Source organism: Panthera tigris, chromosome D4 (assembly GCF_018350195.1).
Source record: "Panthera tigris isolate Pti1 chromosome D4, P.tigris_Pti1_mat1.1, whole genome shotgun sequence".
Classification (NCBI taxonomy): Eukaryota; Metazoa; Chordata; class Mammalia; order Carnivora; family Felidae; genus Panthera; species Panthera tigris.
Window position 1 is genome coordinate 69,307,164 of NC_056672.1, and position 24,327 is coordinate 69,331,490.

The 24,327-nt window shown below is 39.3% G+C and overlaps 1 protein-coding gene across 1 annotated transcript in view; it reads right to left on the reverse strand.

The window, feature by feature from the left end:
- TMEM245 (transmembrane protein 245) overlaps positions 1-24,327 on the reverse strand; it is a 97,424-nt gene that overhangs the window by 24,412 nt on the left and 48,685 nt on the right. Inside the window, exons 9-13 of the mRNA XM_042963724.1 lie at positions 21,557-21,647; positions 14,458-14,556; positions 12,122-12,253; positions 8,244-8,366; positions 7,969-8,114 (exon numbers count right to left, since the gene is read on the reverse strand). Of these exons, the coding sequence (XP_042819658.1) occupies positions 7,969-8,114; positions 8,244-8,366; positions 12,122-12,253; positions 14,458-14,556; positions 21,557-21,647 (591 nt within the window). The remainder of the gene's footprint in view (positions 1-7,968; positions 8,115-8,243; positions 8,367-12,121; positions 12,254-14,457; positions 14,557-21,556; positions 21,648-24,327) is intronic.

A 24,327-nucleotide genomic window follows, 5' to 3' on the forward strand; every position in this document is an offset into this window, starting at 1 on the left:
AGATCCAACAATTTCAAGAGGGTCGTTATTGCCTTTTCACTTGGGAATAACTCAGGCCCTCATTTTTTATTCTTTTTCCAGCCTTCATGAAAAAAAAAAAACATGAACTACACTCCCAGTTTAAAAGATTTTCTTGATTTCTGACCAGCGGACTCTTTCCTGGGTGAATGAGGGGACCAGACAAGGGATCAATGAAATAATACATGCAAAATGTGTAAGTCAGGGTTTGGCACAGTGGGTGCTCAGCATATGTCAGTGTAGAGGATGGACAAAAGAAGGGACAGAAGTGAAGGCCATTGGCCTGGAGGTTAGGAGACTGCTCAGAGAAGGAACATATGAATGAAACGTAAGAGTGTTGAGGAAGCAAACAGTCAAGAACGCGCTCATAAATGAGAAACATTAGTGAAGGCAAACAGGACATGGATTCGGCAGGAACAACAGGGCAACGGGGCCACAAGAGCTCTGGCTCTGTCACCCACTGCTCTGGAATCTCATTCTGTCACTGATTAGTGTGGCATGATCTTCAAAACTGTACAACTTCTCTGAGCTTCACTCTTCCTAACTGTCAAATAGAGACAACATTTAACTTCATAATGTTGGCATTACGGCAAGCATTCACTTCATAACGGTATGATGGACATTAACACTGCAACTCAAGTGGTAAGCTTAGTGACTGGTGCACAGTAAGCATGCAATTAAGTTGGTGCTTTCAGAGAATTGTGTCACTATTACCAGGTAGCATTGTAGTAAGGCTAAAAATAACGCACGTGGTAACTTTCTCTTTTCTCCTGGCGGTTTTTGGAAGAAAACCAATCTTTGCTAAAGGGGTGCAGGGTACGGCAAAGCTGAGAGTGAAAGCAGCATACCACAAAGTTTTAGACTTAAGTTTTTTAAATTATAAGGTACCGATGAAGCTACCGGAGCAAAAATCCAAAATACTGAGTGTATAATCACTCATCTCTCAGGTTCTTTGGAACCTGAAATTCAGAGACTGGGAATTGTTCATTTTCATAATCTAACACAACTTCATTTGACACATAATTAATGGCATACACAATACAGTTTGAACGGGTTACCAGAAATCACTAGTTTAATCAATGCGGGCGTATTTATTCCTTATAATCATACCAATGAAAGATCATTCTCTCATTTCATTCACTCAATGATGTCAATCCATTAATCAACACTTTTTAGATATTCAAATTCAGTAAGCATTCTTCTATCTTGCCATCCAGGAAAGACACTATGATATACTTCACCAAATCTCTTGTAAAAATCACAAAAGCTCTGGCTTGTGGCATTTTTCTAAGGGTGGTTACATATGACCCGTGCCAGGTGAATGCATGGTGCCACTGGAAATTACCCTTCCATTTGTAACTATTCACAACCATATGATCAAGCATCTACTATGGAAATTTACAGGAAAATCTGCATCAAATTCATCAGGCTATAATAGGTATGTAACATTAGTCTTCCTCTACTGTCTACTTCAATCTTCTCTCTTGAATAGAGTGTTTGCCTGTGCTCAGTCTTCTGGGACCTCTGTTTTTCCAGTGATTCTTCAAAACTCATTGACATTATTCTCCAACTGCATCTCCAGGCTTTCCCAGCACTCAGCAATTTAACAGAATCAAATTCAGAAGACACTGGATGCTCTTTTCTTCCCATGTTTTGGTAGCTCAGTTGAGCTGGCTTAGCAGGTCTGATGTAGCTCAAGGGATGGGACTGACACCAGCCACAGAGGTGGAAGCTCCCCGCTTTCTAACAAGGTCGCATCCTCATTCAGAAAGCTTCCACCATTAGACAGTCCTATCTATTATACACAGAGCCATAAAGGGCAGGGTTCCCTTCAACTGGAAGGCAGGCTACAGGGCATCCAATCCAACGGGGGTCCCTAAACATACCTCTCTGTGAATAAAAATTCCAAATTCATTCACAATCAGTCTTTGAATTTCCCCTAATAAACACTATTGTGCATTTATACTGTACGGTACTAAAGATGTGTGTCCATGCCTCGTTTATACAACTGTATGAATGATCCTTAAACAACACATTTGAACTACACTAGTCCACTTACATGCGGATTTTTTTTTTTTTGATATGGTATTGAAAATGTATTTTCAGGGCACCTGGGTGGCTCAGTCAGTTAAGCATCCAACTCTTGGTTTGGGTTCAGGTCATGATCTGAGCTTTGTGGGTTCAAGCCCCACATCAGGCTCTGTGCTGGCAGCATGGAGCCTGCTTGGGATTCCCTCTCTCTCCCTCTCTCTGCCCCTCCCCCACTCACACTGTCTCTCTCTCTCTCTCTCTCTCTCTCAAAATAAATAAACTTAAAAAAATGTATTTTCTCTTATGATTCTCTTAATAACATATTCTTTTCTCTGGCTTACTAAACTAAGAATACAGTATACAATAAGAACAACATACAAAGTATGCTTTAACTGACTGCTTATAAGTAAGGTTTCTAGTCAACAGTAAGCTATTAGCAGTTAACTTTCTGGAGAGTCAAAAGTCCTATGTGGATTTTTGGCAGTGTAGGGCGCTGGTGTCTCCTAATCCCCACATTATTCAGGAGTCAACTGTATATCTAACTTCTCTGCACCAGGGGCTTGAACTGGTTTCAAGTGCCTGGTTAAGATTTAGTTCTTAACCAGCTCTCTCCTCACTCTTTACAAACTTTAAGATGAAACTGTTAACTCTTACAAGTTTGCTAATACTTTCCTTCAACTCTTAGCCCACTCTCAATTCTGACCAAAGGGGTGTTCTTGGGAAGAGAGATGACGAGGAAGCTTAAAAAAAAGAAAAGAAAAATGGGTTTGTTGTTACTTTTCTAAAAGGAGAAAACTGGCCAGACAACCCAGGATTTGATCAGATGATCTGCTTTTGCTGGAATGCGATTTGAAGCAAGGAGGGGGTTGGGGAGAATGATAAGCCACAGTCAAGGAGCTCTATGCCCTCAGAGGACACAGGACTCTAAACCAATAGACAGGTAGCGTTCACGTGTCTAAGTAAGAAGAAAGGAAAGAATCCAAAATCAAATTCTGCCTGCTCCCAACATTTCATTACACTGGTTCTACCCTCTTTTCTTTCTAAAGGTCAACTAGGAAGGCTATCAGATTATTGTTCCCTCAGGCAACAACAACAAGCGTCACCTTACCAATGTTCTGTACTGCCCCTCAAGAGAAGGCCAGGTAGTAGAGAGGGCAGGCCGGCTTCCAGAAACACAGCATATAAAATTACCAATCGGACATAGTATCCCCCAGCTCTTTTCATTACTACCTAACCTCTCTTGAAAAGTTACATCTCCCTCCCTTTCCGGGGTCATCTGTCCCAGAGACCCAGCTCCACACAGTAAAAAGCACAGAAACCTGGTTGAGACTGGATTTCCCTGTTCCAGAAGGGAAGGTCACGCTGTACGCACAGACCTAGCATGCTGCTGAGAAGCACAGGGAGAAGCCGTTTCTGCGGAAACCTTCCATCCCCACTGGGAAAAACAGTGAGTCACAGTCACACACAGAAGGGTACAACAGTGGCGTCACATTAAATCATCTGGAATCCTTGGCAGCAGAAATATTAATTCAATGTTTTTATATCATTACTACATGGTTTTGTGTCTTTGACAGTGCCTGCTGATAATGGATGCTTACTCTAATTAAAAAGTGAACAGTATATAGGCAAATAGCAAACATTTGTATCTCAACACTAGTTCTATTATAAGGCTATTAAAATTAATTTAGCAATTCTTTAAAGCATCACAATGAGAAACTAAATACAAGACAAAGTTTCTTAAGGTCACTCCCTTGGAAACTTGATGTAAAGGTTCAGAATTATTAGACCAATCTTTAATCAAGTAGGTTAAAAAGGCATTCTTTTCACTGAGTTGGTTATTATTTAAGAACTCCAGCTAATATGATTTTCCCAAATATGCATAAGAGATTGTGTCGCTCTATTCCAGTGTTAGGAGAGCTATCTCTTCGAATAAATGAAAATACACTCTTACAGCTTTAAACTCTTCCTTATACATTTTAATTTAAACAAATGTTTATAACCTTAGATTCATGAGAATTTCTTTGCAACGAATATTTGTTTAAAGTCAAAAATGGAAATACGGAATTACGGAATGATCAGCACTGATTTTTTTTTTTTTTTTTTTTTTTTTTTTTACCCAATACCTTTAATTCTCCATAGTTGGAGGGATAGAGGTGAAAAGTACATTCATTTTCCAAATTAAAAAAAAAAAACTCAGTACATACATTCTCCCATCTAATTCATAAGTAAGACTCCCACCCACTGGCACTGAAAACCTATAATCCCACAAGCAAGAGCCATACCCGTGTGCATGCACTCATGTGAAAATATCACACACACTAAATTGCACTGAGGCCGTGACAACATGCAACTTAGTAATGTGCAATATCTCCACCAGAGCAAGCAGAATGGGAGCATCGGGGAAGAAGGATGTGATGCAAACATTCAGGACACGACATGCTCTAAAGGGACAAAAATGGTTTGGGGGTAGGGGATGCATGCCACTAACTGAAAAATTCATGAAACGAAAACCCAAATGAACACACAAACATATTCAATTTAGAAGAACACTTATTCAGATCTGAGAATCCTGAGGTTCAACAATTCAACGAGACGGTGATCATCAAGTAGCCACATATTTCATAAAGCAAAGCTTCAAAAGCCAAGACACTGCCACTGCCTGGTCATGCAGTTAACTCCCAATTTCAAGTCCACTTTTAACTTATCGATGGATCATATAAAATGAGTTGAACGATTTCCACTTGACTGCAACACTGATGATGACTAATGATTGATCTTTATAAAATCTGAGATCACTGATAATTTGTAGACTGAAGTGCCCTCTGAGGACCGTATAATAACATTTTCATAAACACTTGTTTAATATTTTTCCTCTTAAAATCTTTGTCCGTGAAGAAACATATTCCATCTTGAACACAATCCTTCAGAATGAAAAATGTGACAAGAGCTCTTAAAACTAGAACTTACTATTATCTTACATATGTGAGAAGGTTCTACAGAGGCATCTCTATAAAACCTGTACATTCCAGGTCTTGCATTTGACCCAGGAAAGAAAGAGACAATAAGCACGGAGACTGCTAAAAATCGTCTGGAGTTATAATCTTTAATTTACATAACTTGATATAGCTGTGGTTACACAAATGGACCAGACAAATTAGTCTGCACTGTAGTTTTCAATTTTGAGAGCCATTAAGATTACAGTCCTGGTACTGAGGGTTTAAACTTTTTCCTATATTAAAAACATGATAAAATATGGGGCGCCTGGGTGGCTCAGTCGGTTAAGCGGCCGACTTCGGCTCAGGTCATGATCTCGCGGTCCGTGAGTTCGAGCCCCGCGTCGGGCTCTGTGCTGACCGCTCAGAGCCTGGAGCCTGTTTCAGATTCTGTGTCTACCTCTCTCTGACCCTCCCCTGTTCATGCTCTTCTCTCCCTGTCTCAAAAATAAATAAAACATTAAAAAAAAATTTTAAAAAAAAAAGACATGATAAAATAAATGGGTTTTGTACTAGTATGCTTTGGAACCAAGACATGGGCTACTGTTACAGCGCATACTTAGTCTGTACAATCCCAAGAAAATAAGGCAAATCTAATTTGTAAAAAGGCATTTATTTCTTATCTCTGTAGATGACCACACTCTTTCTAACCTCAAATGCCTTTGTGGGCCAAAGACCTGAATTTTTAGCCGCCAGCCTCATGTGACTATTTAAACAGTCTTAACAGTACCACAAAGTTAAGTCATCATCTTCTGCCTCAACCAGCTCCTCCTGGAAGAAGGCATTGTGGTATACCGGAAGGATATGTGCTTTCAATCAGCTGGACCGACATGCAAGTCACAGCTCTGCTTACCAACTCCAAGCAACGATGACATTAAAGTATTAAGTTTAAAACAAAGGAGTTGGCATATTTGTATGAAAACAAAAGTGACTCAATGCCAGACAGACAGAGGACAGTTGACCAGCGGTTCACTCTAAGAAAGCCGAACAAGAGAAAACTCAAGAACTGTGATTTAAAAACAGAAAAGCTTTTGTGAGAATAACAGTCAGTGCTAATAAAGATTACTTCAGGAAAATGAAGTATCAGCTTTCTTGAAGTTCTTAATGGGACAAGGTAGATATTTTTCTGTAAGGCTTGGCTTAAGTTACACTGACTGAAAGGGTTCTGTCAGCCTTTGATAGGGTTGATTCACTAGTTTCATCCTACTGGGAAGATTGAAGGTTATTTTTCTTTCTGGTCGAGTTATTTACACAAACTTCTTTAAGCCAGACAGATGTCACTTAGATAAACTAACGTGAATTTATTGCTAAGAGTTTTCAGCATTTTATTTACTCAATAAAGATGATAACCAATGGTCGTGCAGGCTTAAAAGGAATGCTAAAGCCAGCAAGTGACTTCCCCGAAGATAGCTTCACCCTGAAAACTGTTACAGTAGATGATGCACTCCCAAACTTGTAATCTTTACATAGATGGCCCCATGAGGATACCAAGAGCACCAGAGAGGATAAGGGCATTTTTAAAATTCTACCTGATGGCTAATAAAGGAAGCAAGATATTGAAGACTTTACCCAGGCCTTGCTAGTAGGAAAAAGAAAGAAAACCCACCAAACTTTCTAGGAAGAATATATTTCAAGAACATGTGTGTTTTTTGAATGTAACTAAGGTTTTTCAGAGACCAAAATGGTATCCTCAACCAGTTATTAAATAAACACAATGAAGAAATAAGCCAAGATCAGTCAGAGAATTATCCAGTCAAATCAAGATTTCTGTGGAAGACTAGTTCAAAGCAATGCTATTTTTTATAATAATTTTTTCATGTTTTATTTTATTTATTCTTGAGAGAGAGAGAGAGTGAGCGCACACAAGACAGCAGAGGAGGGGCAGAGACTGAGGGAGACAGGGAATCCCAAGCAGAGTCCGCACTGTCAGTGCAGAGCCTGATGAAGGGCTCAAACTCAAACTGTGAGATCATGAGCTCAGCGGAGATCAAGAGTTGGATGCTTAACCGACCGACTGAGCCTCCCAGGTGCCCTCAAGCAATGCTATTTCTTAAAAATAAGTGGAAACATAAATGCCAACCAATGATTCACTATTCAAAATAAGTTTAAGAACACCTGGCTGACAACTTATTACAAAAAGAAACTCTAACGGATGATATGAGGATTTAATTTGGGTATAGCTATTCATAAGCAGTAAAAATGTAGAACTCTAACAAGTCCCAAGCAATAAGAGGAAAGGGTAGGGAAGGAGCGGAGCTAGGTTTGAGCTGCAAAAGGCCTTTCCCTACCTGAAATGACAAAGAGGAAAAAGGAGGGCAGAAGCCAGTGACTTGGAAAGAGCCTATGAAGAAAAAAAAGTTGAGGAATCATCTCATTCAAAAGCCCAGCCTGCAATACATGGACCCCAGAAGACATGGGAAGTTTCTGGTCAGAACTTGTGATGCACATCCAGCCCATGACTTAAAAATAACCAAAATCTTTGCATTTCCAGTTTCCAGGCTAACTTCACGCAAAGGGCACAGAGCCCAGTTGCAGAGGGAGAGAGGAAGAAACAGAAAGACCATTTATTCTTCTCCCGGGACAAAGCTGCAGTTCCTGAGCTCTAAGAGAAGGGGGAGGTGTACGCATGGTACAAGAGGGGTTTCTCCCCAGCAAGCGACATGAGCTGCAGCGAGAGCAAGAGCCTGCACGGGGTGAGGGGGCTGTAGCTCACAGGGCTGACAGCAGGATACCGAAACTGAATTTTTCTTCTTATCGAAACTTGCGCTGCTCACATTATTCTCTCAAAAGGAAATTAAAAATTTTGAAAATACCAGGGTCTGTCACTAGTTTTGCACTGATTATTAGAAAGGCTCAAGACTGAAACAGGCTTCTCACAGAAAGCAGTGTCTAAAGGAAATAAGAATAGCATAAATCTTATCCCTACCTGATAGCTTCTTCCACAGACTGGCCAATAATATTAGAAGAAGGACCTGGCTGAGATAGTGGTGTCAGGCTTATCACCCACTTCACTGGCTTGTAGTACTCATCACTGGAACTTAATAGATAAAATAGTGTGGTCAGGAAAATTATCTGCAAAACAAAGGACAGTATCTCCTAAAAAATCACATTTGGAAACTACAGGAAGGAAACACAAATGGAACCAAGAAAACGCTTCACTGCAGAAGGAGAGGTAACATGCTCTTATCTACATGTACATACCAGAGATAGCACAAAATTGAGAAGGGCCGTCCCGCTGTAGAAGAGGATGGTCAGGAGGGTGGTGACCGTGGTGAAAAGCAGGCTCACGTTCCGGCTCATGACAATCCACAGAGACTCTAAGATCTGATGAAGAGGGAAAGCTGAACCATTAGAACTAATCCTGAGGAAAGAAGTTCCGACAGCTATCTACTCTGCTTTCAATACAAGAGCGTTAGTACCAGAAAGTGAAAAGACAAGAACGGAGTAGTATTTTATGGGTGGGGGGGGGAAATACATTATCATCTGAAAACACTTGAACGTTGAATAGTAAGGAAAATGGTTAAGAAAATCACAGTGAATCTAGCTCCAAATCATATCAGGTAGCCATTAAAGATATGCGTATCATAACACAGAAAAACATTTTATGACATAATTATAAATTGAAAACGGGGCATCTGGGTGGCTCAGTTGGTTAAGCTTCCAACTTTGGCTCAGGTCATGATCTCACAGTTCGTGGGTTTGAGCCCCACATTGGGCTCTGTGCTGATAGCTTGGAGCCTGGAGCCTGCTTTCAGATTCTGTGTCTCCTTCTCTCTCTCTGCCCTTCCCCCACTCATGCTCTGTCTCTCTCCCCAAAATAAACATTAAAAAATCATAATTAAAAAAAGTAAAACGTAGGAAACAAAAATTTTATATATAGCATGATTTTAACTATGTAAAAATGATATGTGTAGAAAAAAAACCTACAGGAGAATATGCCAGAATGCAACCTGTATAGGATCATTAGTGCAGACATGAACATTCTAGTATTTGTCTTATTAGCTGCCTCCCCTCTTGCCATCTCCAACTTAGATTCACCTACAAATACAAAAGTATCACTTCGATGATTTCACTAAAATCACAATAAATAGGATAGGGTCAAGGGCAGAGCTCTACAGCTGACTATCTTTCTTCAGATAGACGATGACCCTACTGAATTCCTTTGATCCATCACCTGTAAATTCACTAGAATCAGTTATTAAAACGGTCACTAATATATGCTAAATGCTGCTATAATACACGTTAAACACTACTAGAAGAAGATGTACACTAACTGTGGCACACCTAGATGTTTTCATTTCCTATCTTCTCGGGAACTTAAATTCCCTCTTGACAATATCTGTCCCGTGAGAGAAGCAGTGCAGAGGATACCAAGTTCATTTTAAAGATAGACAAACTGAAGCTCAGAGATGTTTTAAAACCTGCCCAAGGGCCTTGGAGCTAATAATTGGAACTAGAGCTGGGACCAGAACTCTAACGTCTGGTTTTATTTTGGTGTGCCCTTTCCAAAACAGCAGCTCTGTTTTTTGTCATATGTGCAAGTTACACCATCTGTTCTATGAAAGGCCTATCCATTCCTTTCCTATCTCAAATGTATCATTTATAAAGGCGTATTTTGTTGTCCCCGGCATTTCTTACAAACCTCAGCTCAGTCTTCACAGGAGAGCCTTTGCAGGCTGGTTTCATTTACAATAACTCCTTACATAAAATCTTCAAAATGCCTTGCAATGCCTACAAAAATATGCATGACTGACCATTTGACCTTGTGGGACAAAGAATGGATGAATAATACCACTGATTCCAAGAAACAAACCAACAATACCCTTATTTGTGATTTTTACATGCATTCTTTTGGGGCTTCTGGCATTCTGGAATTTTTATTAAAAAAGTTTTTAAATAGTTTCTGGGTCACCCTGATAGGAAATACTCTGTGACAATTCTTAAGAAATTAACTGAAGACATTAATTGTAGACTGATAGTCTCCAACAACAATCAAGTAACATTTCTGTGTACCCAAGGGGATTAGGAAGAAAGGTTCAGACCATGAGAGCTATCGGATATTACAAGAATATAGGCAGAAATAAAAAATCCGATCAAGGGTTGACTTCGACGCATTAAGATTTTTTTTCTGATGAGACAGGTAGTGACGTTAAAGAATGTGATTTTTTTTTAATACTTTATAAGAAAATGTGTTGATATTTAGAGGATGTACAGAAAATCAGTGAACCAAGAGTCTAAATGACCAGTGCATATTACAAAAGCATGTAAGTAAAAGACCCATTTCTATTCAAGACAGATCAATGGACTTCCATGTAAGGCAGTACAAAAAAAGTTTATATGGATATGGTTTCAAATTCCAAACTGCAATTAACATTTAAAAAGTACCATTTGTTGAGTTTTGGTGTAGTATCAAAGAATAGCCACAATTATCTGAAAAGGCTATTAAAAGACTCCCCTCTTTTCCAACTACATATCTGTATGAGGCTGGATTTTCCTCAGATACTTCGATCAAAACAATGTATTCCAATAGACTGAATGCAGAAGCAGGTATGAGAATCCAGACATTAAAGAGATTTGCAAAAAAGTAAAAGAAAGTCACTCTTCTCACTGAGTCATTTTTTGTTTTGGAAAATGGTTATTTTGCAGATGCAAAAAATGTGTTAATATATAATGTTATTTTTTGTGAACTGATAAATATTTTAAAGTTCTCAGGTTTAACTGCTAATACAATAATAATCCATAGAACCCACGTGAACAAACAAAAACTCTGGAATCCTCAGACCAAGAAGTTTGACAACCACTGGACTAGAGAAAACAGATTATCAAACACATAAACTCTTAGAACTGAAGGACATGAATTTCTAGATTTAACTCCACACTGTGATAGCTGTATTAGGTGAGTGGGAAGAAGGGCAAGTGTGAGTGCAGGGATTGGGGGAGGAACCGAAAGAGCTGTAAGAAAACCCCACAGGTGATAGAAGAGAGCACTGAGGGACTTCAAAGTCACATCCTTATCTTCATCTTCCAAATTAGGAAGCCAAAAGATAATACCTAAAATTACAAAACCAAGAAAGACCAGTATAAATATTATTTTGGAAATTTAGAGATAAATACCAGAGAAAGCTAAAAGAATTGACAGCTGTTTCCAGAAAACGAGACTGAAGTGGAGAAGCACAAAGTAGGGCACTGTCATTTTTTTACTGAAAATCTTAAACTATTATTGACTCTCTGCTATGGTCATCTATTAATAGCTTGATAAAAATTAAATTAAAAAAAAAAAAACTAGCATTGCGGGGCACCTGGATGGCTCAACCAGTACAGGGTGCAACTCTTGATCTCAGGGTTGAGTCTGAGCCCCACACTGGTTGTAGAGATTACTTAAAATCTTTAAAAAAAAAAAAAAAAGAAAAAGAAAAAAATCCAGCATTGCAAACCTCAACTTTTGTTAAACTGATGAAAGTCACCAGTCCATTCACAAGAAAATCCTCTCATCTCTGTGAAAAGCCACATGCCAGGACACTTTATAAAACACACTGTTGAACCAAGAGTGGTTGTTAAAACTTCAGCAATGCTACAAGCTGTTCCTTGCTGCCTTCGACCGACCATTAGGCAAACAAGGCAGAGGTGGGTGGAACATGGTGGGAAAATGGGTGGTAAACAACAAGCTGAGCCTTTGAAGGACATCCAATCTCTCTAATGTAAGTGGAACCAGGTTTCTATCTGCCAAAGACTTTGCGCACCAGAAAGGCCGATCGCTCTCTAGTGGTCCAGCGACATTCTAGTCAGCCTAAGGGACAGATACCTATCTCAGAATCTGAGAGCCCACAACACTTCACATATGCTTCCTGATTCAGCATTTCTCGGTTACTCTTCAACTACAGAGAAGGCACCAGGGGAGCTACTCCTGAGGCCTATGGTCTTTAGACATCTTCCTAGTGCATTTAGAACTCTCAAAATGGCAAATGTTGTAGCATTAAAAACAAGGTAACTAAAGGCCTCTAAGTGTGCACAGAAAACTGGAAATTAGAATTTCTATTTTTATTTCTAAGTCCAGTTTAACTAAAAATTCTATTTCTTACCGAAAGAAATGTCTCAATGTTCTCGTGAACAAAGGAAACGATATCCTGCCAGTCCAGGATGTCTCCCAGCCAGCTATTCTGACGATTTATATGCATCTTGTGTCCTTTGTGCCTTCCAGAATGCGTTACATTCTATGGAATAAAACGGTTCAGACATGAAATCTCCAAAAGCATAAGAAGTATAAATACTCTATTTTGTTTTATGTCCACTTGAGCACTTGAGTAGTTACTCAAAGGTGGAAAACTTTGCATTATTTAAGAAATCAGCTAAGAACTCTACCTAAAGACATAAAATATGAAATACATTTTTTCTTCTTCTTTAGATACCTTCTAGATACCACCTGTCAGCTGAGCTCAAGCACTTCCTTTTTAATACATTTATGAACAACCTTCATTTCTCAATAAATATTGACTGTACACCAACACAACATTTACTTTCTTTTTTTCCTCTTTTTAGCCCCTCTACCTTTTTGGGGGTCCCGACTTTTGCTTTTTTCTTCCTTTCCCCATCCCACTCCCCTAATTATTAACCTTCCATACAAGATAAAGAAAGAAAGGGGGAGAGAGGAATATAAAGTACATTAAAAACTAAAACAATGTTACATGTCATTTATATCTCAACAAAATGGGGGATAAATGAAAAAGAAACAAAAATGGGGAGAAAAATCTAACTCATCCATATGGAAGAGAAATACATTGACAAGAATGCAGGAATAATTAAATTTGAAAGAGATATGAATAAACAAAATGACTAGTGAGGTTAAAATTCAGAAACATAAGTAGGTTCTTAACATTTTGTTTCTGTTCTGACACTTTTGCTAACATCGTAGTGATATATCAACCTTCATTATGCAATGAAGACATTAGGTGTTAGGAAAGAAAGCAACATACTTACCTACTTACAAACCTATGCTTCTAAAACACTGACTTCCCTGGGCCATACAATGAAGCTCAAAAGGGGTGAGGCATAGAAAAAAAGCTGTTTGTAAGCACAAGTCCCAGAGTCAGCAGAAAAAATAGATATAACCTTTCCAATTGACCAGTTCTTCAGCAGATAACTGCCTAGGGATTCTCCAATTAGTTCTAACCTACAGTCTTTGAAACTCACAAAAACCAGCCGGCTTCCCTCAGTTCATCCCAGGAGTGAAAACAGGTCACTATGCAACCAACTCAAATTTGAAATTGAGCTTTCCTCCCTTCTACCCCAAGTTAAAAGGATGATATATACATGCTCTTCTCCTTACCATCAACCCTGTCAAAATTTACCACCTTATCTCATTCTCTACCTCCTTCCCCACTGGATAGTCATCTTCCATAGCACAGCCCCTGAGGGTCCACAGGCACTGCCAACGCAGTATACAGTATGGCCCCATACAACCAGCTGCTTTTCAAAACCATCGTTTTTAAATTTAGTGGTAAACGGTATTATTTTCCGCCAGAAATTCTGAAGAGTGTATCAGCAAAAGTAGCAGGTAAGGGTGATTAAAAATATACATCTCCAAACTTCTGGATCTATTTTCCTTCCTCAAAGAGACAAGTTCTTAATGTCTAGAGCTCTACTATCTAAAACAGTAGCCACTATGTACATGTGGCTATCAGCACTTCAAATGTGACTAGTCCAAAAACTGAGATGTGGTATTAGTACGAAATACATATCAGATTTCCAAGACTTATAGGAAAAAAAAAGGCCAAAAAATATTGCATTAACATTTTTCTTCCACTGCTTATATATTGAAACAATAATATATTGGGTATAGTGATGTAAGTGAAATATTTTTAAAATTAATTTCACCTGTTTTAGCTTTTTATTGTGGCCATTAAAAAATTAACATTATATCTGTGGTTTATGTTACATTTCAACTGTACAGAGATGAGATGCTGTTGATAATAATGAACAGAGGAGGGGTGCCTGGGTGGCTCATGCAGTGAGCATCTGACTTCGGGTTAAGGTCATGATCTCACAGTTTGGGAGTTCAAACCCTCCATTGGTCTCGTTGCTGTCTGGGCAGAGCCTGCTTCGGATCCTCTGTCTCCCATCTCTGTCTCTCTCCCACTTGCTTGCTCTCTCAAAAATAAATAAAGTATTTTTTAAAAAGTAAAACAATGAACAGAGGATGGAATACAATACAGCACAGTGACAGGTGGGTTCTGCCATGGAGATTAACCATCAACTCAAGCTGACTTTTAGTGACCTGAGGTTTAAGACCCTGTAGCTTCCAAATTTCAATAAATGACATCCAATGTTAATATCTATCTAGTCAATATGTATCTAGTCAGTGAATCTGTAAAATAAAAGGACTTTATAAGTTTAAAATCGAAATCATCTAATAACTTACCTTTACAAACCAAGAATGATACAATCTGTCCCAAAGTTCTAGTACTTGCTTTTCAATTACAGCAGTATTGTTCACTTTATCTCCCAGAATTTTATGAAGCTGGAAGAAATAGATATAATCTGCTTTAATATCTCAGGCAACAATCCAGTAAAATTAATTCATGCTGGGTCTTTATATTTGTTCCAAATCAAACTAAAATGTTCCAGACTATTTAATTGCCTCTAGCCATCTTATAATCTTTCCTTAAACTCTTTACTCTTCAATATTCCCAGCAAATTTCCTTGCTTTTTTTGGCTTTTTGCTTTCCTCTATTTCTGGGTCTCTAAGAGAGCCACCTCAGGTTGTAAGAGAAAGGTACATGTGAAGCCATGATCACTGACTTAGCAAATCTTATCTGGCCAGAGACAAATATGTTGCATGTGGCCCAAGTGTTTATCCATTACACAGAAATCTCATGTTACATTTATCACTGGTGTAAGAATTACCACAGAACTTCAAGTAAAATTTTAGGACCTTAGCTATAAACACAAATATTTCCCATAGTTTGCTAAGAGGCATCAGGTCTCAGAGTTATGACTGATGATGAGACTGGCTTCAGGGTTTGTGGGAATCAAGTACAGTGAGACAAGATAACTTTGAGGAAAGTTATTCATTATAATACGCCACATTTTTGTTATTAAAACCATAACATAGGGGTGTGTGGGTGGCTCAGTTGGTTGAGCGTCCAACTCTTGATTTTGGTTCAGGTCATGATCTCAGGGTCATGAGATGGAGCCATGTATTGGGCTCCATGCTGAGTGTGGAGACTGCTTAAGATTCTCTCTCCCCCCACCTCTGCCCCCCACCCCTGCTTGCACACTCTAAAAACAAACAATAGCATAATAGTAAAAACATTTTTTAAAAGATAAACACTGATTTGTAGTCCCACTTCCTTACCACAAATGCTTCCATTATTCTATATCCTCTGTGACTTTTTGTGTTTATAAACATAATTTAGAATTTTTCATCACTTCATCACTTTCATCCTTACTTTTAATGGTTCCATATTAGTTTTGTTGTTTTTTTTTTTTTTTTAAGATTTTATTTTTCAGTAATCTCTATGCCCAAGGTGGGGCACAAACTCACAACCCCAAGATCAAGAGTTGCACACTCTACCTTAAGTTCTGATATTAGTTTATCATTACCCAATCATAGGATATGGAGATGGTTCCCAATTTTTAATGTCACAAATAACACTGCAATGAATGTCCTTATACACAACTTTTTTTTTCTTATTACTAATAGCATGATAAATGTATAGGAATCAAAGGAAATAGGCACTTTAATGGCTCTTGCTATGCACTGTCTTCCATAGGGAGTATACCAATTAACATTTTCCAACATTGTATGAATAAACCAGTTTTCCCAAAGCCTTATGGATTGATAAATTTTTAGATAATTTAATAGCTGTGAAATTGTAACCAAATACTTTTCTTCTTCAGGTACAATAGTGACCACTTTTCTGTGTTGGTTTTCAATGAGTATTTTCTTTTGTGTGGCCTACCCACACCTTTTGCTTACTTGATGCTGTCCTTACAGATATCTTAACCAGTTTTTAGACTTATCTGATACAAACATATCTGCCCAATGTTTTCCTCTATACTTTATTCATAAACCAAACACAAATTAGTAAATATAACAGAAGCCATTGTCTTCGTATAGCATTTTACAACTTACAAATAAATGGTTTTCACCTACATTATGTGATCATTACAACAACCCCAAGGGTTAGGTCAGAAAAAGGTCTTTATCACCTTTGTTCTTTCAAGATGAGAAAACAGATTTAGAAAGAACCTACGACGGCCCAAGTCAGGCAGCTAACTGGTAGAGGCAGGATGAAAAACTCTCTAGTACTCTTTCAACTACAGCATATATAACCTATGAACAAAAAACACCTAACACAGCAAATTGTCCAAAATAACTAAAAGCCACAATTAGCCCTGGTCTTCTTTTAATTACTTTAAATTTGTCTTTTGGGTATCATGACTGCCAGATACTCACAGACTGCCTAGTACCAGTTCCTTCTGTCCCTCTACTCTCAGTTTCTGAGACACCACCCCCCCCCACCCTTTAACCAGAAGAGCCCCCAGTCTAGGCTGTCCGCATAGCGGCATTCACCACAATAAAGCACTATCTCAAACTGGCATCCACTTCAGCACAGCTCAACAGTAAACAACTCTACAATCACCAAAGCACAGCTATTATTGGTGGTGTCTGAGATGCTCTTTGCAGACGAAAGACAGTGAAGCACTAAGAGCCGTCAGAATGCCATTTGAATGCTGGGTAACTTAAGGTGAATAACCTCACCTATAAAATGGGGATGGTAAGTCAGTGGGCAGTTGTCTGTTCTCACTTTGCTTGGAATCTTAACAGCCATTTGCCACAGGCTGACCAAGTCTTTCTGGAAACATCTTCTCTCAGCCTCTAAGATAAACACAGGCTGTTCCCTCCCACCTCACAGACTACTCCTCCTCCACCTTCTCTGCTGGCTTGCTTCTGCGACCTTCAAAAGCTGCTCTAAGAACCTATCTTTGGCCCTCTTCTATATGTACTTTCTCCTTAGGCCATGTCATGGGATACATTGTGTCCCTCCTAAATCCTAACCCCTCCCTCACCCTATACCTTAGAATGTGACTGTATTTGGAAATAAGGTCTTTAAAGAGGTAATCAAATTAAAATGATGTCATTAGGGTAGGCCCTAATCCAACAGGATCAGTGTCCTTATAAATTAAAAAAAAATTTTTTTTTAATGTTTATTTATTTTTGAGACAGAGAGACAGACAGAGTAGGAGAGGGGCAGAGAGAGAGGGAGACACAGAATCTGAAACAGGCTCCAGGCTCTGAGCTGTCAGCACAGAGCCCGACGCAGGACTTGAACTCACAAACCATGAGATCATGACCTGAGCTGAAGTCAGTCACCTAACTGACTGAGCCACCCAGGCACCCCTGATCAGTGTCCTTACAAAAAGAGGAGATTAGGAGACAGACACACATAGACAGAAGACCATGTGAAGAAGACACAGGCATCTACAAGCCAAGGAGGGAGGCCCCGTAAGAAACCAATCCCACCAACACCTTGATCTTGAACTCCCAGCCTGCAGAACTGTAAGAAAATAAATTTCTGTTGTCTGAGCACCCAGTCTGTGATACTCTGTCATGGCAGCCTTATCATACTAATACAGTTCACCTCCACCGATGGGCAGAGTAACAGGTAGAGTGAGTCTGACAACATTCTAACTTCCACCTACAGCCCAGATCTCTCCCCTGAGCCCCAGCTACGTATGTCCAAATGCCTTTTCTGATATCTCGACTTAGAAATCTGACAGGGATCTCAAACTTCGCACGCCCCAAACAGAATTAGAGCTCGATCTATCTGTAACCCGCCTGACCCCCCACAACCTCCAAGATCTGTTCATCTCAGTAAAAGGCACAGCTACCCTTCCAGTCAGGCGAACCAAAAACTTCTTTCCCTTTCATTCCATACCCAATCCATGAGTAATTCCTGTCATAACCACCTCAGAAATACAAGTTAAATGTGACCATTTCTCTCAATTCCCACTTCAACCATCCTAGTCAAAAGTTCTCAAAATCTCCTCTAGGCTGTTGGAATAACATTCTTTTAGCCAGGGCCCTGCCTTCTCCATTCCTGCCTATCTCTCCATAAAGGAGCCAAAATGAGCTTTGAATATCCTAAATCAGGTCACATCCCTTTCTGTTTTAAATCTATATTTACCTTTATAACAAAAATAAAATCCCAACTTCTTGTTATGACCTATGGCTAGTCTTGTTACCACATCCCCTGTTCCAGCCACGTTGGCCTTCTTTCTTTCCTTAAACCAATCTTGCTCCAATATCAGAGCCTGTGAATTTTCTATGCCTGCAACTTGAAACTTTCTTTTCCCAGATCTCCAGTGTTAGTGAAAAGATCACCTTCTCAGAGACATTCTGTGGCATTCCAGCTAAAGTATCACCCCAGGTCATTCTCTACCATGTTACCTGATCACAGCGCTTTTCCATCTGAAACGGTTACCTGTTGACATGTTTCATGTCTACCCCCCCGCTCACCAGAATAAGCTCCAGGAGGGTGGTAACTCTTTCTGGTCTCCTGCTTTCCCCCAGCACTTAGGACAGTGCCTGGCACATTTGTGGACTGGCTGTCGCTTTCTTCATTCTAGTCATAGTCGAGAAGGGACAGAGAAAACCCATTCATGACTTATTCTCCTGCTGCCTCCAGGTACAAATTTCGGAAAAAACTTATGAGGCAGGAAGCTTAGCTCAAACAAGGATGCTGAATGAAGAAAGTAAGCTGGATTTGAGAAAACAGCAAACTAGCAGGCCTTGGTAAAACCCAAATAATGCATAGAGGATACAGGAGATAAGGCTGACAACATAGACGGGGGGAAGGAAGATAGGAAGGAACCTTCTCTGCTCATACCTAAACACACCCCAAAAAAACTTTCTTCCCTTTCTGAGCATGACCTTTTTCCCTAGCTTCAGACCCTTCCACACTTTTGCTCCTGAGACCCAATTCTTACATGATTCTTAGCTGGATAAGATCTGAGCTTATTAGAAAAGCTACCCCTAGAGGGGAAGGGGAAAAAAAAAAAAAAGGAAAAAAAAAAAAAAAAGAGGTTAGAGTGGGAGAGAGCCAAAGCATAAGAGACTCTTAAAAACTGGGAACAAACTGAGGGTTGATGGGGGGTGGGAGGGAGGGGAGGGTGGGTGATGGGTATTGAGGAGGGCACCTTTTGGGATGAGCACTGGGTGTTGTATGGAAACCAATTTGACAATAAATTTCATATGTTGAAAAAAAAATTCATAAAATGAAATAAAAAATAAAAAAAAAAAGAAAAGCTACCCCTATAATTTCAATGGTTCTTTTTTTTTTAAACAACCTTATTGAGATAATTCACACACCTTACAATTCACCCACCTAAGTGTAGTAATTCAATATTTCTTGTAGTATATTCAAACTTACACAACCATCACCACAAGCAATTTTGAAACATTTTCCTTACCCCAAAAGGAAACGCCATACTTCTTAGCAGTCACTCCACCATTTCCCCCAATCTTCCCTACCCATGGAAACCACTACTCTACTGTCTCTATAGATAGGCCTCTTCTGGATGTTTCATACAAATGGAATCATACGTATGTGTTCTTTTATGACTGCTTTCAACTGGCATAATGTTTTCAAGGTTCATCTATATTGTAGAATGTATCAGTGCTTCCTTCCTTTTTATGGCAGGTAATCGTATATAGATATACCACATTTTATTTGTCCATTCGTCAGTCAATACACATTCAATGGCTGGTTTTAGATATTACCTTCATGTCTTCTAAATCAGGACCATGAGTATGTCACCATCTTTGTTAGCAATACTCTTCTCTCTTCCGCTGTCTTTCCTTTTAGAGTCTCGAACAAAAGGTTTCAAACTTATCTTTTCTCTAAGTAATTTCTAAGGAACATTCTCCAGCTTTCCCCAAGTAGGTAGATTTTCAGAATACAAATTATATGCCAAAACAAATATATAAGCCAAAAAATTAAATACTATGCTTTCAGCAGAGTAAGTCAGCCAATATATTTCTAGAGGTCTAAGAGGCTTCTGCAATGGCTGGATCTTCTTCTATGATAGTTATGAGATCTATACCAATAGACTTATCTTTCACTTATTCACCAAATATTTTTTAAAGACTTCCATGTGGCATTTGATTTGGTTACCTGGTATGGGCTCAAGAAAATCAGTAACACAGATCTTTCTCTTAACTTTTTACTCAACAATAATTCCATCCTTAGGTTAGATTACTATACACAGGTAGACAGTGTAATTTCCAAGATAATTTTTTTTTGAGACTTCGTTCTTGAATTTTGAACAAGGAATCACATACCAATACTTTTTTTCTGGGCACACATCTAACTGCAACAAACCTTGTTAATCCCTAGATGATCCTAATTACTTCAATCTATTAAAACTCCAAATTACCGTCCTTCTCATAGGCACTATTGGGGGGTAGAGAATAAAAGGATATCCCAAATTTGTCCCATGGAGTCTAACCCTTACCTGCAATAACTGTGCCTTTTCCTCTATCCTTCATTTCCTTCCGCAAAGCTTCAGATAGACTAATCTCCTCAAGCAGACTCCTGTCTCCACATCTTGGCTCACAAAAACACTCCCTAAAATACACTCTTCCTTCTCTTTATTCATCTAAGATATATCATTCCTTCAGCGTTTCTCTCAAGTGCCATGTTAAAGCACCTAACCCAGTTTTGGGCATGAACTTCTAGCATGCTATAGTAGAAACAACAAGGGATTTAGAATTAATCTTCAGTTTGAAACTAAGTCTGCAGTTCACAACGTGACACTGGGAATTTACTTAGACTTGCTAAGCCTGTTTCCTCTTCTGTAAACTGGGTAAAATAATTCAGACTACTGCAAATTTCTTGGAAAGATGAAAAGAAAAAAACTAGAAATGCCAACCACAGTCACCAGCAGATAATATTTAATATTTGCTAACAACGTTTTCTTCTCCACAAAGCCTTATTTGACCAATCTTAATGACCATTATTTGTGCATCAGGACAGAATGAATATCTACCTTGAACAAGAAGCAAAGGACAAATCTCTCTGTTCAGGCTACTAGCACTATTTTTTTTTTTTTAATGTTTTTATTTTTTTTTTTTTGAGACAGAGAGAGACACAGCATGAGCAGGGAAGGGGCAGAGAGAGAGGGAGACACAGAATCTGAAGCAGGCTCCAGGCTCCAAGCTGTAAGCACAGAGCCTGACACAGGGCTCGAACTCACGGACTATGAGATCATGACCTGAGCTGAAGTCGGACACTTAACTGACTGAGCCATCCAGGCGCCCCATTAGCACTATTAAATACAATCATCCAGAAAGTTTAATTTCATTGTACATTTCTTGTTGTCTAGTAGATTTAAGCCTATTTCAAAAACAAACTGTTCTAAACAGAATCTCCATTTATACTTTATTAAAGCAGTAAGTCCTACCAATGAAGAACCTACAAAGAGAAAGCCACAAAGAGAGGCTCTTCCCTTACCTTGTGGGTTATCCACTCTCTTCCATACTGATAAACGTTGTTAGCCGCAGAATTGAGGGCTCTTTGGACTACTTGAGCTTCAGGAAGCCAACTAATTTAAAAGAAAAAAGAAAAAATTTAAAACTAGCACATTTTTAGTGTACTGCACCAATAACTCTTGGAATTCAATGTATTTAAACAATCATTAACTGACAAATTATTGATCAGTTATCACACATGGCTACAAATGAATCACATGTAGGAAGCCTTGACTTCCGACCCTAATGCTTATTTCTACCATTTAAGATTCCCTTCAAGCTTTCCTTAGCTATTAGACCCACTCTCCCCCACAAACTCCCTTTCATTCTGCTCTGTCCATACATGTTATCTGCCTTATTCAGCACCAGCAGAAGTGGTTCTGGGACACTGGGATAGTCAGTACCTGGGCAGAGGTTCTCAATGTGTGGTCCATGGACCAGCAGCATCAGAACTGCTTGGAAACCTGCTAGATATGCAAATTCTTGGGCTCAATTCCAGATCTACTAAAAAAGAAACTGGGCAGGGGCCCAGCAATCTGTACCTTAACAAGCCCTAAAAATGGTTCTCATACATGCTGAAGTTTGAGAACCACTGGTCTAAGAATGTGAAAAACTCAGAAAGAAAACAAGAAAATTAAGAGGGCGAATCATTGTTTTCAATTTCGTACTCACTGGAGATCTTTTTAAGATATGAGGACCTCCTGAGCAGCGTTTCAGCTATACAAGGAGCTCCATCTACAAGCTTTACTCCTTGTGCTTTGAGGGACAGACTCCTCACTTTCCTGTTAACTACCCAGGCTGCATCATCTGCCTTAATCAAGAATATGTTACATATACTCAATGTTTCCTCAACAAGAAATGTCTTCATATATTCTTTAAATTGTACCTCAAGAGATTGTTTACTAGAGATGTTGACATTCACAAACATAATAGTCCTGATCTCAACTATACATGAGTGATGCCCAAAGGCCAAGGCAAGCAGTAACTAAGTACTTTCCTGAGGCCTAAATATGACACACATCACAAAGCTGGCTTATGGGAAAGAGTCAAATAGTGAGTCAAGTCAAATCTGCAATGTTCACAACTCACAGCAGTTTTATATACTTGTAGTAATTTATATAGTAAATCAGAAGTGGTAACTTGCATGTGTGTGCGTGTGCGTGTGTGTGTGTGTGTGTGTGAGAGAGAGAGAAAGATGGTCATAAACAGAAAAACAACTGCCACTACAGCCACAAAGTAATGATGCCTAGGACAGCAATGATCTTTAATGAGAGAAAAAGGCATTCTGGATACATTAGAAAGTGGAATGTCAGGGCGCCTGGGTGGCTCGGTCAGTTAAGCATCTGACTCAGTTCAGGTCGTGATCTCACAGTTTGTGGGTTCGGGCCCCACATCGGGCTCTGTGCTGACACCTCAAAGCCTGGAGCGAGCTTCAGATTCTGTGTCTCCTTCTCTTTCTGCCCCTTCCCCACTTGTGCTCAGTCTCTCAAAAATATATAAATGTTAAAAGAAAATTAAAAAAAAAAAGTGGAACGTCAAATTAGTAATGGTTTCAACCTTTAATATTAACCAGTTCTTCCTATACTCCAAATAAAATATTTGTGAAACTTTCGGCAAATTCTCAACTATTTCTCAGCAAGTAGGACAAAACTTGCTATAATTGTATTTCTCAGCAGGTAGGACAAAAAGAGATGATTACAAATATAATAATCTAAGTATGTGAACAGGAAACTGGGATCTTTAAACACAGATGGGATTTGGAAGAAATTAAGTACCTTTTAAATTATCCTAGTATTTACAGGTTCATCAGTGCTCTGAAGGGAGCTGAATGTTTTCAATTAACTGGTAGTACATTTCATGGGGAAAATTATAACCTGTAGTGTTTTGTTTTTTTAATGTTTGTTTATTCTTGAGAGAGAGGCAGACAGAAACAGAGTGTGAGTAGGGGAGGGTCAGAGAGAGAGGGAGACACAGAATCCCAAGCAGGCTCCAGGCTCTGAGCTGTCAGCACAGAGCCCAACGCAGGGCTCGAACTCACAAACTGCGAGATCATGACCCGAGCCCAAGTCGGATGCTTAACCGACTGAGCCACCCAGGTGCCCCATAACCTATAGTGTTAAAGTAGGGAGATTGACAGAAGTATTTGAATAGATCCTTAATAACTAACAAGCATCTATAAGGCCTGATAAACTCTTGCTGGCTACTGTGAAAACACTTTGCCAACGTCATCACACAGGTGTCCTAAGAGCGCCAGATGAGAGGAGAGCTGATGTGAGGCTAAGTCAAAGGTCTTGGCTCCATCCAGACCTCCTCACAATGAGCGCCCTGTAGGAGACACAGGGCCAGAAACACCTGAGCAACTCTGGCTGAGACAAACTGGGATGTGCTTTGGTCTTATTATCAACCAGAACCAATCACTAATTCTACTACACTATAAGTCAAGAGGGATCAGTCAGGAGAAACCACGTTCCTAGAAATTGGATTGGCCTACCCTCATCTTCCTGGGGAGAGGTTAATCTCTATCACAATGTGACTTACCAAAAGAACAGCCCCATTAAAAACAACTTAGCTTAGCCTGGGGGATTCCTCCCAAGTAAGGGAAGGCTAAATCACATTCAGTACCATTTTAATGCCATCTCCTGAGGAGGGTCATGAGAATCAACAGGCTTGAGACTAGTTAATAGAAAACAAGAAATGGGCTCCAAGTGAACAAAATTGTTCAAGACAAGAATAAAGATGTGCTCCAATTTCATT